We start from the raw sequence: 15,901 nt of genomic DNA on the forward strand, positions 1-15,901 counted from the left end.
TCTCTCTTCACCATCATCATTGGTCGCCACTCTGGATTTGGTGTTTGCAACAGGAAGTTGAGCATCTATAACGCTGGTTCTTTTCTGACCGTTTTCTCTCTGACTCTGGCTCTGCGTTGATGGCTGTTGATGATATCTTGCTCTTGTGATCAAAATAGTTTTGATAATAACAAATAATGTAATTTTCATTCATGTATTCTATGCGTTCAAAAATCAAATTAAATTAGTTTATTTGAGTCATAGACTCCAATTAAATTAGTTTAAGTTGTTTTTAAAATATCTCAAATTGTTTCAATCCTAAAGCAAAGCAAGTCAACAAGGTTTCAAGATTATTATGCAAGTTGGTCGATTAAAAGTATGTTCTTTTATTTTTTAAAGCTTGACTTGGTCGACTAAGCTATAGGCTCTGTCGAACCAACAGTATGATTGTTTATGTCTTGATCGACTAAGCTATAAGCTTTGTCGACTAACAATGCTTATGTACTGACTTGGTCAATTAACTCTTTAAGTTTGTCGATAGAATGATAACATTGGTCGACTATGCTTGTTTATGTCATGATCGACTAAGTTATAAGCTTTGATTACTAACAATGCTTACGTATTGACTTGGTCGACTAATTCTTTAAGTTTGTCGATAGAATGATAACATTGGTCGACTAAGTGTCATGCTTATTTATGTCTTGGTCGACTAAGTGCTCTATTGTTTTTATGACTTGGTTGACTAACCTATTTTTTCTGTCAACCAAGCTGGTTACTTTGTTTGATTATGTCAACTAAGTATTTCTCACATAAATCATAACGGCTAGTTTTTGCCACATTAAATGCTTGACCTACCATCACAACGGTCGGATTTTTGTATTTATTTACCATCAACTATAAATAGGTGATTGAAGGATCATTCAAGGTTGCTGAGAACATTTATTATCTTCATCTACCGAACATTCAAGTTTACTTCGAGCCTTAAATTTTATTCTCTCTATAATTATTTTTTTGAGACTTTGTATCTACACTGTTATATTCATTTTAAGTCTCTATTTATCTGTGGAGAAAACTTGTAACTAAGAGTTGTACTCTTAGATTCTCGTATGCATTTTTCTTGTACTTTACCTAGCGTAAGCTGAGGGCCTATTCGAGTGGGAGGTTTGTAAATTTTCTAGTCGCAGACTAGAGTAGGGGGTTGATAGTGGATTTATTTCAAAATCTTTAGTGAGAAGCTAAGGTAATGGACTACGTTTGAAAAATCGAACCACTATAAATCATCGTCTCTTGTGATTGTGTTCTCTATTTATTTGTTTTTTTTTTTTTTTTGCATCTCTATATTTCTCACTTGATTTGTATATTTAACCTCTTATCGAAAAAGATTTCATATTTTTCATTCTTATGTTTTTTATTGTCAAGACGAGATTGTTTTTATATGGTTGATATCTTATCGTGCCATTTTAAGGTATTGAAGTTTAACGAAGTTGTGTTCTTCATAGACGATATCTCTGTTTATCAAAAGATTTTTAAGATAATTTTTTTTTTCAATTCACCATCCTCTTGGTGTATGCCATAACATTTCAAACCTATCAATTGAGAGTGGGAGAGAGATGGTGACGAGGGTTGCGTGAGCCTTTTGAAGCTTGCCAAATTTTTAGCAAAAAAAAATTAGGTACAAGGAGCACTATTAGAGCTAACTTCTTCATCTTTAACTCTTCATTTTTTGACTTGGTAATTAGAAATTGCTATCATTGGAGTTGGGCTTACATGCTAAGCATGGCTTGTGATGGCAATTGATTACCACTATTGGTAATTTTTATTTTTCATAAATATAAAGAAAGTAAAAAAGCTGAAGTGTGAAAAAAGGAACAAAGGATATTTTTGTCATTGGAAAAGATTTAATAGCATTTTTCATGCTGAAAAAAGTGATACACGTCAATAATATAAAAAAAAGGAATATATTTTTTTTTTTTGGTTCCATTCTTTTGATTCTAATCCTTGGGGGGGTATATATACACACGTTATGTATGAGAAAATGGGAGCCATATCTTTTCCCTATCCGCCTTCTCTTCGCTTGCCTTCTCCTCTATTTGTCAAAACAGGACTCGAAATTGGCAAATTGACGAGGCAGATCGCTCTTACCAAACCCTAATTAACTGCCAAATATCGACGTTCGAATTTGACTTCTCCAAACTCAAGAGGCAAATCGTTGGCACGGAACCCCAATTCGGTGCCAAATATTGATAATCGAGTTTCTTCTCTTTTCCTAACAGATCGTGACGTTGTTCTTAACGATCCAGCACGGATTCATCAGGTTCCTTCACTCTTCCTTTTAAGGTAAGCAGTGTGTTCAATTTCATTTTTCATCATCGAAGGCTTGTTATATTTGATCGAAATTTGAGCGATCATTACGTTCCGATCTAGCTTACGCTGGGACTATTGGATGGGTAGAAAATTAGTTGTTTGGTTATTGTTAGGCAATTCCCTGCGCTGCTGTGAAATATTAGTTCCGAAATTGGCGGGGAAGACGTTTGCGACTATTAGGGTTTAGTTATTGAGTTACTGTGACTTATCGGCGGTACATGTCTGTGGGAGGTCAGGAAAGGAGGTTTAATTGTATTCTAGTTGCAGAACTGGGCATTCTGGATCAATTTCTGGAGAACAAAGTTTCAGATTTTAGATTTGTTGCTACATAGATTTTATACTAAAGGATATACTTGTATGTAGATACGCTTACACAATTATGTAAGAGGTAAAGACATACATATAGACTAGGGATAGTGGCACACGCAATGCTGTTCATAATGAGAATTAAGATATAGATTGAAAAGATAAAATATGTAAATTAACAAAATAACAACAAAATGTAAGAACACATTGTGAAAGTAGATAGAATATGAGCATGCACTGAATTGAATGGCCTAAGAGAAAGTCACAGAGTGACATCCTCAAAGTAACACGTTGAGGGGCAGTTCATCCACACTCTAAAGCACCCATTGGCAGACCAAAAATGATAAGCAAGAAGAAACATTGATCAAACATTACAAAATAAAAACAATCAAAGGATTCCAAATCTCAAAGACCCAGGGATAAAACTATATAAAAGCTTAAGCCTCTGATTTGGAATGTACCACACTAAGAGTATTGAGGGGAAAAAAGAGATGAAGTACGTCGAAACAAGGAAGAAAGTTCTAAGAATATTGAGGGAAAAATTGATGAATAGACAATAGTGTACAACAAAGAAGTGATTCTTTAACTGGCATTCGTGCAGAATGAGAATAAGAAACTACACAATTGTTTAGAAGTATAAGTACATTAGGAAATCCCTTGTGATGCTATTTATTTTCTGAAACTGTGTACAAGTAGTTGAACAATTTGTATATGTTTTGTAGTGGAGCATTTATTTGAATAAAGCATTTTCTTTGTTTCCTTGATTTTTGAACATCGAATGCAATTAAATTGTAATTTAAATACTTTTTATTGGTCAATTTTTCCAAAAAACACAAAAAAAATTGATAGAGCTTCATTTTTAGGGAGACCAAATTGGTGTTCTCTCTTTATAAAATAATATAGATGTTATATGTTCTACCCCAAGTTTTTGAAATAGGTAAGTGGTACCCCTTCTTAAGAATGGTATCTGAGGGAGAGTTCGTATTCAGTACCTATTATTTGGTCTGCAGCTGTTGCAATATGGTTCTAGATTGTTGCTGTATTTTCGGCCAGTAGAGAAATTTCAATTTGTTCATGTAAAGACATAATTACTAATACCTTAATGATTTTTAATTTTTTTGGTTTCTTTTTTTCAGGATAAATAAATAGGAGCCATGTCTCGTGCCAAGACTTATCATTCTCAAGCTGGTTCTTTCCGTGGCTTATGTAGGTCATATTTCAATAGAAACCACTCTACTGTGACTGCTGCCAGTGATTTTAACAACTATAATGGCAGCAACTATAATGATTTCCATCGCAATCCCAGGAAATTTGAGTATAACTATAATCTTAATTATGTAAAGCATTATGGTGGACCTTCTTTGAAAAGGAGAAAGTTTTCAGCTTCTACTTGGGAAGAGAGTGGGAGACATTATCAACCTGAACCATCTCATAGTGGCCCCTCAACATGTGGCAATGATTTAGTCTGTCTTGACCCTTCAAGACCAGATGCCAATGCCTACATTTCTAGTTCCAGTAAACGTGACCGCTCAAAGTTTGAAGATGATGATGTTATCTTTATGTCAAGAGATGAGATTGAGAGATGCTCTCCATCAAGGAAAGATGGCATTGATGTGTTGCATGAAACAAAATTGCGGTATTCATATTGTGCTTTCCTTCAGGACCTTGGATTGAGATTGAATTTGTAAGCCCTTCGTCCTGCAATTTCATATTTTCTTATTTTTCTTGAGCTAGTTTCTATTTTCTACCCACCGTATCTTATGAGGGGTGTGTGTGTGTGTTAAGAACTTAGTCTGATTTTGGACTCCTTTGCAGGCCACAAACTACTATTGGCACTGCAATGGTTTTGTGCCACCGCTTTTTTGTTCGAAGGTCACATGCTTGCCACAATAGATTTGTAAGTTTGTGTTTCCCCTTATTAATTTTGCAAAAGCTCTGTATGCTTTGTTAATGGGATTCTAATGGGATCTTGCAGAATAAAGTCATGTTGTTCTTTGAGAAGCCTGTCTACTAGTATTGCGCTTTGTTCGTTCTGCTTTTGTTCTTACAAATATAACATTTGTCTGCTACAAAATGGTGAATATTGGTGGTTTAACAATTCTTAATGCAAATCTATAGGCAATACTAGGTGCAAACATTAGTTGTTGTATACATGTTATAATTTTCTTTTTTTTTTTATTGTGGGTTTGTACTATTTGTTACCAGTAACATGTGAAGGAATGAATTCCTTTCATTATATTGATGCTATTTACATAAATTCTGCCTTATGAACTGTGCATTGACACGTGTTTTATAGAGGTGTGTTTTATTTTATTTTTTTCATTGAAGATGCAAAAATTTACTATTACTAATTCAGTTCTCTGGCAGTTGATTGCTACGGCTGCCCTTTTTCTAGCCGCAAAATCTGAGGAGACACTGCAGCCTTTAAACGACGTGTTGAGAGCATCATGTGAAATTTTCCATAACCAGGAGCTCACTTACCTGTCCTTTATGCTATCTGTTGTGAGTATCTTTCCAATTTTACCCTTTCCTTTTGTGTTCATCCCTCCCTCAGAAAAGGGGAGAAAGAGAGGGAAAAATACTGACTAATTGTCGAGGACCAAGGAGTCTACACGTGTAATTGATTTTATGAAGGAAAATATATATATATATATATATATATAAAAATATTTTTTGTAACCCATAAAGATTCGTTTTATGATGATATCCAAATTCTGGTTTTGGACAATCATATTATATATGTTCTATTTCTTGTTCTGTTTGAAGTGGTAAACCCCTTATTTCAAATGAATAGGAACTGCTTGTATGACCAAGAAACTATAGACTTCATTATATGACTTTTGAATTTTGATATTAAATGCCAGTTACTCTCAACATACCCAATTCAGGGTATATAGTGTATCATCCATAATTTATGTGACAATAGCTATTATTCTTTTACATTAGGTGTCTTAGCTGTAAATTGCATTGAAAGCATACTTTTTTCCCATCATGCTTTTCTAATGTGGTCACCTGTTGAATAGAATTGGTCTGAGCATTATCGAGAACGGGTGATTGAAGCTGAGCAATTGATATTGACAACTCTAGATTTTGAGCTCAACGTTCAGCATCCATACGCTCCGCTTACATCCATTCTTGGCAAATTAGGCTTTTCAAAATCAATTTTGGTGACTGTGGCACTGAATTTCATCAGTGAAGGGTAAGTTTGTCTTTTACACCGTTATCACTTTTCATGATGGTTTCGAAATAATGATATTGATGCCATGAGTTCTATAACTGCATTGTTGTTTATTCTTATGTCATCGTGAATGACACTCCTTTTAGACATTCTTTGTTGCTACTATACTGCTGTGGCATGTTTATTCAGGGATGACCTTGGAACTTGTTTTGGAACTGGGAGTTGCCCATCTATGACTTTTACCTCTTTGTGGTTTGGACTATGGGTTTCCGAATGTTATCAGTTGCAGACTTGTTGGGTCTTCAAGTGGTTGTGAATTTGGACGATATTTCACCTTCCCTTTGTTGTATATTTGTTTCAGAAGTGCTCATTATTTTTGTACTGATGTTTTGTTCCTTAATTGCTCCGAGTAGTAATTCTGGCGGGATATTGATTTATTTGGATGGCATATAATTGCAGGGTCTATACAAGATTAGCATGCTCGCCTGTATGATTTTCTTAGCTGGCGGATTGATATGCTGTTCATGGAAAGTTTTGTTTTGCATCTGAAGTTAAACCACCGATGTGTTGTTGATGCCTTTTAGTGATTATATCTTTAACTTGACACAGAAGATGGCCATAGATGCTGAAGTACCAGTTTTGCCACCTCACTTGAGTTCTCTGTGTTCACGTGATATCAGTGATGTGGGTTTCATATAATGCCGCTGCCATCGCTTGGTGTCCATATAGGACACTGCTGAATGGGTAAAAGAAGCATAAAAGGGCATTTGGGTGAGTTTTGTGTCCATTAGGATTTAATGGACAACCCCACTTAGTTTTATGGACATGTTCAGATAGTCTCGGAAGATTGTTGCCTTTGCCGGAGTAGTTTGTAGTGTTTTAAATTTTAACTTGTTTTGAAAATCATTTTGGGTTCTTCATTAAATTGATGCGTCTAATACTATCATATTTTCAGTTTTAAATTCCTATATACCCTAACATTATCATATTTTCAGTTTTATGTAAAAAAAATATAAATGATTTCAGTTGAATTTGTTTGACGGTTTCTTTCTATTTTGGACTGAAAGTTTTGGCCAATATGTAGGATGGGTGGTGGTGGTGTGCCTGAAAATAATTTCATGTTTTGTTATTGTTGGATGAGGAGTTCCGAAGGAGATTTAAAATTAAAAGAAAGAGATCCAAGTCAATGGATGCTGCTCATGAGAAGGATCTGATAATGTTGATATTTAAAAGTTTGTATTTTTAAGTTGTAAAGTTTGTTGTAGAGTTTAAATTTATTTCCTAAGTTTTGGAGATAGATTATCTAGTTTCTAGGAGTTTGATAATCCTAATCTTCTCCTAAATTATAGGAGAACTTTTAGGAGATAACTTGTATATATTTTCCCACTGATTTCATAGAATTTAATCAAGCCTTTAGATTATTTCCGGCTTATTTCATGGTATCAGAGCCTGCTCTTTGATTTTGAATCAGACTCTGCCCGTTTTTTCATCCAAGTTCATGCCTTCAACAATGGCTGACATCCCACCTAATCCTACCCTAATCAAGGCATCAGCAACCAGTTCTTCGAGACCTCTTCCTTCTCCGTCCTCTCCATCTCAACAAAACAATCTCATAATTTCCATTGATAATCACTCTTTGCAAATTACTCAACGTAAGTTAAATAGGAGTAATTTTAGAAAGTGGTTCCAATCGGTTATGGTGGTGATTAACGGAAAGGGTAAAGCTGGTTATCTAAGAGGATCTATTCATGTTCCTTCTACAACTGCAACAACCTATGGAGTATGGGAGGCAGAAAATTCAACCATTATAGCATGGTTGATCAACTCAATGGAGCCGAGAATAGGTAGGACTTATTTTTTCTACAAAACAACAAAAGAAATCTGGGATTCGGTCCAAGAGATGTATTCGGACCTAGAAAATTCCTCTCGGTGCTTTGAAATTTGGTCAGCTATAAGATCTACTAAACAAGGTACTCTAAGTGTTACCGAATACTTTAATACTTTGGTAGAATTGTGGCATGAAATGGACTTATTTCATACTATTAGTTGGGAATCTCCTGCTGATAGTATTAAATACAGTAAGATGGTTGAAAAAGACCGGATTTTTGATTTCTTATATGGGCTTAACATTGATCTTGATAAAGTTAGAGGAAGGATTTTGGGTTCAAAACCCTTACTAGCCTTAAGAGAGAGGTCTTTGCAGAGGTCAGAATAGAAGAAAGTAGACGTTGGGTGATGCTGTAACAATCAGAACCGATTCTAAACCATCAAAATTCAGCACTAGCCACAACCAGACAAGGGGAATCTTTATCGCCGAATCCAGGAAGGGAAAAATTGTGGTGTGATCATTGTAAGAAACCATACCACATGAAGGAAACATGCTGGAAAATCCACGGAAAACCACCCAACTGGAAGCCAAGAATGAAGAAAGAAAATCCTAGATTTGCCTATGCTACCGAAGTTTCTGCTGAAATCAAAACCAGCCCAAGTTTGAATCTATCCGAGGAGCAAATCCAAGCCTTATACATGCTACTAAATCAAGGTGCAAATCAGTCAGGTTCTTCTAATCCTCAATCGTTAGTATCTATAGCCGTGCAATGTAAATCTAAATCCTACTCCCTAATTACCAAGAGACTGCCTACGAATGTTTGGATAATTGAGACGAGGGCTTCTGATCATATGTCAAGTGCTGAAAACATAATGAATGATTATACACCATGCCATTCCTCGATTAATATTTCAAATGGCTGATGGTACCACTTCTCTTGCCTTGGGAATTGGCACGATTTGTGTGTCAAAACTAAGGCTACAGTCGGTACTACATGTCCCGGGAATAAAATACAATTTGTTATTAGTCAGTAAGTTGACAAATGACAAGGGCTGTAGTGTAACATTTTCCCCCTCTCATTGTGTTTTTTAGGACCAAGCATCGGGGAAGATGATTGGTAGTGCTCGAGTGATGGATGGTCTTTACTATTTGGCAGGAGATATCCCAAATTCTTCTCATAATAAAGTTTCCCTAAATGTGACTGCCAGTGACAAAGTCTTGTTATGGCATCAACGTCTAGGGCACCCTAGTTTCCCTTATCTTAAATCATTGTATTCAGAAATTTTCTTTAATAAAGATCAAGTTTTCTTATGCCAACAATGCACTATTGCAAAACAACCTAGATCTCACCATTCTATTCAATCTTATAAACCCTCTAAACCCTTTCATTTGATACATAGTGACATTTGGGGCCCCTCTAAATGTTCTAATGTCCATGGTTTTAGATGGTTTATAACTTTCATTGATAATCATTCTAGGGTTTGTTGGGTGTACTTAATGAAGGAAAAATCAAAAGCAAGTAACATTTTCAAATGATTTCATACATTCATTTTGAATATGTTTCAAACTTCTATACATATCCTCCAAACTAATAATGGCCGAGAGTATTTTTCTAGTGACTTCACCACCTACTTGGGCGAGCATGGTATCCTTCACCAATGCTCATGTTCTTACACACCCCCAACAAAATGGGGTTGTTGAGAGGAAAAACTGCCACCTTCTAGAAGTGGCTAGAGCCATAATGTTCACCACCAATGTTCCTCATTTTTATTGAGCCATAATGTTCACCATCAATGTTCCTCATTTTTATTGGGGTGAAGTTGTCCTTACAGCTGCATACTTAATAAATCGGCTTCCATCTAAACCTTTGAAGTTCAAAACCCTCCTTAGCATTCTTTGTGACTCATATCCGGATACACCCTATCTTTCTTCTCTTGATCCTAAGGTGTTTGAGTGCATTGTGTATGTTCATAACCATAATCCATCTTGTTCCAAATTAGATCCCAAAGCACACAAATGTATCTTTCTTGGGTACTCACCATCCTAAAAAGGCTACAAGTGCTACTGTCCAACCACCTGCAGATTCTATATTTCCACTGATGTCACATTCTATAAACATCTACCATTTTATCCCTCTCTTGATTCTCTTCCAGAAACACCTAACACTCACCATGACCCTATTCCTTCCTTGCCTCCTCTTGCTCCTAACCTACCAATGTATTCTCAAGGGGGAGCATCTCAAGGATCAGCCATTGATAATACACTGGCAGCAGTTCCTACAGCTCCTGTTTCTCCTATTTCTCACACCTCTGACCCTTCTCATACTTCAAGTCCCTTCAGCTCTTCCTCAAAAGTGTTCTCCTACTAAATCTGGGCATGAGAAAACAGCCTCCAGCCCAAATCCAGCAGCTAACAACCCTTTGTTTATCTACTCCAGAAGACCCAAAGGCCATCCTGAACCTAATGCCGGCCTACCATTACCCTTAGATGCTGGTCCAGTGGAGGATGAACCAGATGTGGTTGTTGGCAACACCAGTGACACAAAAGCAGGGGGAGACAGAGCAGGGGGAGACAGTACTGATAGTAGGAAAGATGGTTTAGATTGGGCTATTCCTATAGCCCTACGTAAAGGGGTAAGATCATGTGTGAAATACCCAATTTCTAACCGCCTAACCTATACAAAGTTGTTTTCTCAGTTTAAGGGTTTTGTTGCCAAGCTTGATAGCATTGCAATTCCAACAAATATTCATAGTGCCATGAGGATCTAAAGTGGAAGGAGGTTGTTATGGAAGAAATGGGTGCCCTAATTGGAAATCAGACCTGGGAGATAGTGAAACTTCCACCAAATAAGAAGAAGACAGTTTGCTGCCGGTGGATCTTCACTATTAAACATAAGGCAGATAGGAGTATTGAAAGGTATAAAGCAAGGTTAGTGGCGCAAGGTTTTACACAAACCTATGGAATTGATTATGAGGAGACATTTGCTCCTGTTGCTAAGTTGAATTCTATAAGAGTATTGTTGTTTATTGCTGTAAATTTAGATTGACCCTTACTTCAATTTGACATTAAAAATGTTTTTCTTAATGGTGATTTGAATGAAGAGATATATATGAGAATTCCTCCAGGTTTTGAGAAAAAATTGGCAGTGGAAATGTGTGCAAATTGAAAATTTTCTATATGGATTGAAGCAATCACCAAGGGCTTGCTTCAAGAAATTCATCATGACCCTAAATCAGTTGGGATATAAACAGGGACATGCCGACCATACATTGTTCATAAAATCCTCAATAGGTGGAAAGAAAGCAATGCTAATAGTTTATGTTGATGATATTATTGTGACAGGAGATGATTTCCAAGAGATTGAAAACTTGAAGAAAAAATTGAGGGCAGAATTTCAAGTCAAAGACCTAGGGAGTATGAGATACTTCCTCGGAATGGAGGTGGCTAGAAGCAAAGGAAGCCTATTTATCTCTCAACGAAAGTATAGGAAAGGCACCAAAGGTTGGTTGGAAAATCAATTTATTTGTCACTAACAAGGCCAGACATAGCCTATTTAGTGAGTATAATCAGTCAATACATGCATTCTCCAACTCAAAGGTATATGAATGCAGTGATTCATGTTCTTAGATATCCAAAAGGTACACCTGGAAAATGGATGTTTCAAAAAACAGATGAAAGAGGAATTGAAGGCTATGTGAATGCAGATTGGGTTGGTTCTAGAGAAGATAACAGGTCCACCTCTGGTTATTGCACCAAGCTATGGGGTAACATTGTCACGTGGAGAAGCAAGAAGCAATCGGTTGTAGCACGAAGCAGTGTTGAAGCTGTATTCCGAGCCATAGCTCAAGGAATATGTGAAGTCATATGGTTGGAAAGGATGATAGAAGACTTGGAGATATCTTTATCTCATAAAACAAAGGTATTTAGTGATAGCAAATCAACCATCAGCATTGTGAAAAATCTGGTTTAGCATGACCAGATGAAACATGTGAGGATAGATAGGAGCTTCATAAAAAGAGAGATTGAAGAAGGATGTATTGACTTATCCTATGTTCCTACCACTGATCAAGTAGATGATGTGTTCACAAAAGTTGTTACAAGACCAGTATTTGAAGCATTGATTGGCAAGTTGGGAATGATGTTTATTTATTCTCCAGCTTGAGGGAGAGTGTTGGATGAGGAGTTCTGAAGGAGATTTAAAATTAAAAGAAAGAGATCAAGTCAATGGATGCTGCTCACGAGAAGAATCTGATAATGTTGATATTTAAAAGTTTGTATTTTTAAGTTGTAAAGTTTGTTGTAGAGTTTAAAGTTATTTCCTAAGTTTTAGAGATAGATTATCTAGTTTTTAGGAGTTTGATAATCCTAATCTTCTCCTAAATTATAGGAGAACTTTTAGGAGATAACTTGTATATATTTTCCCACTGATTTCATAGAATTTAATCAAGCCTTTAGATTATTTCCGGCTTATTTCAGTTATTTTATGTTTTCTCCCTTTTTCTATATCTATTAATGAGGAAATGGCTATAGAATTGTTAAATATAGTGAGAAAAGGTCAAGATGTAAGTTTCTGATCCCCAGTGAGAGAGTAGTGGCTGCCAGCTAACATAGCTTTGGTGGAATTGTAGGTAGTGATGTTGCAATTGTGTATTGGCCTAACACTGTTGGATCTGTTGTAGGAGGTGGTAGTGCTATTGGTTAAAAGACAAGTTTAAAACAGGTTGTAATTGGATATAGGCTTAATCTTTAGGCTATCGGTGTTGTGTGGTTGTGGTTCTATTATAAGAGACTGCAGAGTTACTGGTGATGCTGCTGTTTTCTGTGTGTATGTACAAATTTTTAGATCTGTTTTCTGTGAAACAGAATTTCGAAGATAAGGTACTCCATTATGATGAAATCTCCACGTTCCAATAAGGTTATTCATGGTTTAGTGTGGAGTATTGAGCACTAATTGACCATCAGATTTTAACACTCTTTTAACTTACATGTGCGTAATGCATGCACGTTTTGTACTCTGCTACCTGTAAGAAATTGCAAAATATGTTCATTTCATTATTAGTATAAAGTAGAATCCACCTTTCCACTTTAGTAGTGGTTTTGCATGTTCTATGTGGAGTCCCTTTAGGCATAAAAGGACAATGTGTAATCTGATCAAACTTTGACAAAACTAGGTATATAGTTCAATTTCTATGGTAGCATTTTATTTATTTTATTCTGAGCTTTTTTTCCGGGGGTGAGGGGTGGAGTTGAAGACTTTAAGCAGAGGATATACGCATTTGAGTGGTTTGGTTGTTTGCAACATTTGGTTGCATCTTCTGTTTCCTTTTTCCTTTTAAAATCGCTCCTGCAACAGAATTGGCATGTGAGTTGATGTACTCCTAGATGGGTATTGACATGTTTGCTGTAGTTTTGGTACCCTCTCAGCAATTCCGCCGAAGATTGTTGGAATGTATTTCTCCTGGGTTGCTGCCTTTTAGTTGGTAAGGTAAAATTGCCTCAGCTTGCTTTTGTTCTTGAAGCTTTGGTTAAATTATGATTACTCAAAGCATTATTATTTCAAGCTGTTTGTTTATGCTTCTAAACTTCTTAAGAAAATTGATGTTGTTTGCATAATGTGGCAAATCTTTTATGTTGTACGGGATGTTGCCTCTTCAATTTAGTTGTCCCAGATGAATGGGTTTGTTTAGCTATCCAATTATGTCTTAATGAATTTTTATCAGTGGTTGATGTCTTATCGTTTGTTTTGTACTAAGTTTGGGCATGAATGTAGGCTTCGGAGCTCCCTATGGCTTCAATTTAAACCACATCAAATTGCTGCTGGAGCTGCGTATCTAGCTGCCAAATATTTAAACATGGATCTTGCTTCATTCCAAAACATCTGGACGGAGTTTGAAACACCACCATCTATTCTTGAAGGTATTTATTATAGACGTTTACTGGTGTTTCTCCCTCTTTGTCTCCACCTATACGTAATTTTGTTCAATTTAACAAACCATTACATTAGTTGAAGCCGCTCCTGTAGAGTCTTAACTCTTATGGTTTTCAAATGATACCTAGCAGGAGTTTAAGGATGTTGGGATTTTGTATTAACTAAAACTGAAAGTTATGGTACCTTCCAAATCTCCATTTTTTGTGTCATATCCAACTTCGAACAAAAATGAAAATGATTTCAAGTTGCATCCAAATTTTGAGGCTGCCTAACAGTTCAAACTCCACTTTTTATGTTGCAAATCCTCTTTTGTGTTCTTCGAACTCTCAACTTGATTCACAATGCTTTAGGTCTCTTTTTGTGGTGTGATTTATTTTTGTCCCAAGGTCTCTCTCTCTCTGCTTATTGTGTTTTTGTTTTCATCCTTCAGTGGTTTTTATTTTCCTTTCCCTCTTCATTGGGGGCAATAATTGTTGGTTCTTTATAGAAATGGTCGTTTCTTGTGGGTTTTCAATTAAGCTTTAGCTGCTTTTATGTTACATCATTTAGTATTCATATGAATGCATTAATGCTTACCAAATAACAATTTGTAGTACTTCTTACAAGTGCCTTATGATTTTTTTTTTTTTTCCCGTTGCAAGTGAGCTTTTATCTTTTTGATTTATCCTCGTAAATTTCCATCACATAGTAATATGATGCATTTATTTGATGCCAGATGTAGCACGGCAGCTGGAGGAGCTATTTTAGAGAATATGAAAAAAGATGACTGTTTGAGCTATTTATCCATCTCGGTTTCTTGGCATAACGTTGCGGATATATATGTACACATATGTACTAGTTCATTGTTCCATCGAGTTAATGTCTACAGATGATTAATGCATTCCCAGAGTTTTTAAGGCTGATAATTATCAGAAGGCCTAGAATAGGTAATGTTGGTGTCCTATCTTTACAATTCAACGGCGATGTAAGTTCAGAGACTAAGACCAAAGGAGCCTGTTACTTGAATGATGTCGACAGTTTTTAGATTTCTATTGAAGAATCATTAAATTTTAGCCTCCAGAGGTTTCTGTTATCATGACCGTAGTACTGTTTTAGCAAGAGAACTTCCATGTATGGCACTGGGGGGAAGTTGAAGATAAATTCACATTAACAGCTCTTTTTTATCATTTTTGTGGATTTCATAGAATGTGTTTAAACACTTAAGACTAGGAAATGGGAAAAAATCGCATGGGTACGGGTTGGGTACACCTCGTATATATTATAAATTGAGTAATTATTTTTTTGTTATTATATATACTAAAGCTTAAACTAAGTCAGATTTTCATTTAGTCACCAATTACACTGCCCATTGTCAAGAGGCCCACCAAATTGTGAATTTAGTCTTGAAGGAATGGATTTCTTAAATAGGAATTTAGAAAATGACTTTAATTTTGTTTGACATGTTGTGTTGCATGTTATTTAAATAATGTCTTCATTCTTACTAAAAAATATTTTATGTTGTATGAACTTTATCTAATAAAAAGGTTGTATTTATTAAATATATATATTTATTTATTTCCTTACTATATCTTGCACGTTAAATTTTAATTGTGAATTTAAGATAGAAAACAAATAAATAATTTTTAATTTAAGTCAAATGAGTACAAGTATTCAATGAATATCTACTGCCTAACAAGTAGAAGAATGAAGATTAAGAGGACTAATCCGTTGTGGAAGGGGGCCTAGTGGGGTGGGACAACGCGCGTAGCAGAGCGGGGGGTGGGGTACGTTTCTGGCAATATAAAGTTGCCCTATGTGAGTAATATATCAATTTTATGAAGATTAAATACCTACTGATTATGAAGCATTCAACGACATCATTTAGCATTAAAGGAGCCGGGCAGGAGGGTCAGCAACAACCGCTACCACGTGGCAACGGAGGGCAACTTGGCAATCGCTCGGACGTCTTTCTCTCGATCGTGCCAATTGTCTTGTTCTTGTGTGCAAAATAGACCGTCGATGTTGCCTTTTATCTGCTGCAATCCAAGCTATTTAGATGCATCGTGCGACCCTTATTTATTTGCTATGCATCAAGATGTGTAATTAATCAAAAATTGAGAGAGAGAAAGTGTAAGGAGACTTAGACCTGAGAGTTGATTCATTTTATTGTTTTTCATATTCTCAGTCTTCTTCGTGTTCTTATCTCTAGTTCAAATAAAGTAAGCCTATTATCTTCTTACTCTTATGGTTTTGAGACATTTTTTGTAGTAAATCAGTCTCAGTAAATAAAATGATTGTGAGATTTATATACTGTAAATATTATATTTTTACTCTATAA

The 15,901-nt window shown here is 35.8% G+C and overlaps 1 protein-coding gene across 3 annotated transcripts; it reads left to right on the forward strand.

Moving 5' to 3' along the window:
• The first annotated feature begins 2,017 nt into the window (after nucleotides 1-2,017).
• Nucleotides 2,018-14,636, forward strand: LOC127811307 (cyclin-T1-4-like). Of its 3 annotated transcripts, XR_008025641.1 has the most exons (8): nucleotides 2,018-2,316; nucleotides 3,786-4,333; nucleotides 4,465-4,546; nucleotides 5,017-5,151; nucleotides 5,673-5,848; nucleotides 6,287-6,353; nucleotides 6,436-6,598; nucleotides 13,426-13,571. XR_008025641.1 is itself a non-coding variant. In XM_052351046.1 (7 exons), exons 2-7 carry the CDS (start codon nucleotides 3,804-3,806, stop codon nucleotides 14,329-14,331), a joined length of 1,101 nt encoding a protein of 366 aa, XP_052207006.1. In that variant the 5' UTR covers nucleotides 2,018-2,316; nucleotides 3,786-3,803; the 3' UTR covers nucleotides 14,332-14,636. The 3 variants fall into 3 exon arrangements, 1 of the variants encoding a protein (XP_052207006.1); XR_008025640.1 differs by having other exon boundaries at nucleotides 6,287-6,598; XM_052351046.1 differs by lacking the exons at nucleotides 6,287-6,353; nucleotides 6,436-6,598 and adding an exon at nucleotides 14,300-14,636.
• The last annotated feature ends 1,265 nt before the right edge of the window (nucleotides 14,637-15,901 follow it).

The sequence above is a fragment of the Diospyros lotus genome, chromosome 10 (genome assembly GCF_014633365.1).
Source record: "Diospyros lotus cultivar Yz01 chromosome 10, ASM1463336v1, whole genome shotgun sequence".
NCBI classification, from domain to species: domain Eukaryota; kingdom Viridiplantae; phylum Streptophyta; class Magnoliopsida; order Ericales; family Ebenaceae; genus Diospyros; species Diospyros lotus.